This window comes from Poecilia latipinna, unplaced genomic scaffold, assembly GCF_001443285.1.
Source record: "Poecilia latipinna isolate Pla-1442-1.1 unplaced genomic scaffold, P_latipinna-1.0 Scaffold1121, whole genome shotgun sequence".
Lineage (NCBI taxonomy): Eukaryota > Metazoa > Chordata > Actinopteri > Cyprinodontiformes > Poeciliidae > Poecilia > Poecilia latipinna.
This window is the reverse complement of record NW_015113737.1, coordinates 77,918-79,528: the sequence shown is the minus strand read 5'-3', so window position 1 is coordinate 79,528 and position 1,611 is coordinate 77,918. Positions and strand designations below refer to the sequence as shown.

General features: G+C 40.2%; 1 protein-coding gene across 1 annotated transcript in view; it reads left to right on the top strand.

Annotated features, from left to right (window-relative positions):
• The first annotated feature begins 417 nt into the window (after positions 1 to 417).
• Positions 418 to 1,611, top strand: part of LOC106959810 (mannosyl-oligosaccharide 1,2-alpha-mannosidase IA-like) — a 68,940-nt gene continuing 67,746 nt past the window's right edge. Inside the window, exon 1 of the mRNA XM_015052591.1 lies at positions 418 to 528. Coding sequence (XP_014908077.1) covers positions 418 to 528 — 111 coding nt within the window. The remainder of the gene's footprint in view (positions 529 to 1,611) is intronic.

Genomic DNA, 1,611 nt, shown 5'->3' with positions numbered 1-1,611 from the left:
CCCAGAATCCCATGTTCATCAGAGAGTCAGAAGTTATTCCCTCCACTTTGACTCGTTTTCCGGGACGCCCCTGGGAGCGATGTTCAGAAACTAACAGTCCAGGGTAGCGGTGTTGGTTGTGGCAGCAAGAAATCAGCTGTCTTGTTTAATTTGTGCCTGCTTTTAAAAATCAGCAGAGCTGTGATTTATTGTTGCATTTAAGCCGTTTCAGAAGCAGCAGCCATGCCAGCAGCTCTGTAAAGTCGATCAGTGCAACAATATAAACCAACCCTCTCCCTGGCAGAGCTGGAGTTCCCTTTTGGTTTTGGTTCAGATGATGAAACAAAGTTGGGGGATATATTATGACCTTTAGTTTTGGGCTAACAAGTTTACATGACAGTCACTATAACTAGCAGGAATATAAGTTTTCTGCATCATATGCGTTTGTTTTTCTTTTCTTTGGTGCAGAATGCAGAAGTTTCTGTGTTTGAGGTGAACATCAGGTTTGTTGGAGGTCTGCTGTCTGCCTACTACCTGTCTGGGAAAGAGGTAAGGAGATTCATTCACTGTTTTTCATGCTGTTTCTGCACTGCAAAAACACTAAATCTTACCAAGTATGTTTGGTCTAGTTTCTGGGGCAAATATCTTAGTTTTATCTTATTTCAAATGTACTCACTTACAAATAACATTTAGGCAAGATATAGGAGCTTGTTTTAAGTAAAAAATTATTTAATATTGATTTTAAAAAAAGTGCTGTTGCATTGACATGTTATAAATGAAATAATCTGCCAGTGGAACTCAAACTGGGTTGCTAGGTGACGTGCTGGGCTTGGCTGGCGTTGCTAGGTGACGTGCTGGGCTTGGCTGGCGTTGCTAGGTGACGGGCTGGGCTTGGCTGGCGTTGCTAGGTAACGGTGCCAGCAGAAGTAATACTTTTCCATCAATTTTAAAGAATTACTTACTTAAAACAAGCTCCTATCTTGCTGATAATAATAAGTGAGTTATTTTTGCCTTATTTTAAGTGTCGTGAGATATTTGCAGTAGAAATTAGATCACAGATGCTTGGTATTTTTTGGAAGTTGGGATGTTCCTTTGGCCTTTAGAGGTAAAACATTTCCTGGAATGTAAGATTGCTGATGGAATATTTCACCAGAGTCACTTTATATCCCAACTAATTCAGGTTTTGAGTCTAGAGAGAGATTCTTTCAGTGAATTTCATGTGAAAGACTTTACTATGTTGCTATGAGATTTTTACCTGCAGTGCTGAGTCAGTGTGGGAATTAGGTGGTAATTTTTCCTAATATGAGTAATTATATGATTCAACAGACTCCCTAACTGCCTGAAAACCTCTGGGAGGAAAAGTCTCCAAATTTCACTTTAGAACGAGGCCATTTGATGGCGTTCCATCTGTACATCCATTTGTACATCCATCCATCTGTACATCCATCTGTACATTCATCCATCCATCCATCCATCCATCTGTACATCCATCTGTACATTCATCCATCCATTTGTACATCCATCCATCTGTACATCCATCTGTACATCCATCCATTTGTACATCCATCCATCCATCTGTACATTCATCCATCCATCCATCCATCTGTACATCCATCTGTACATTCATCCATC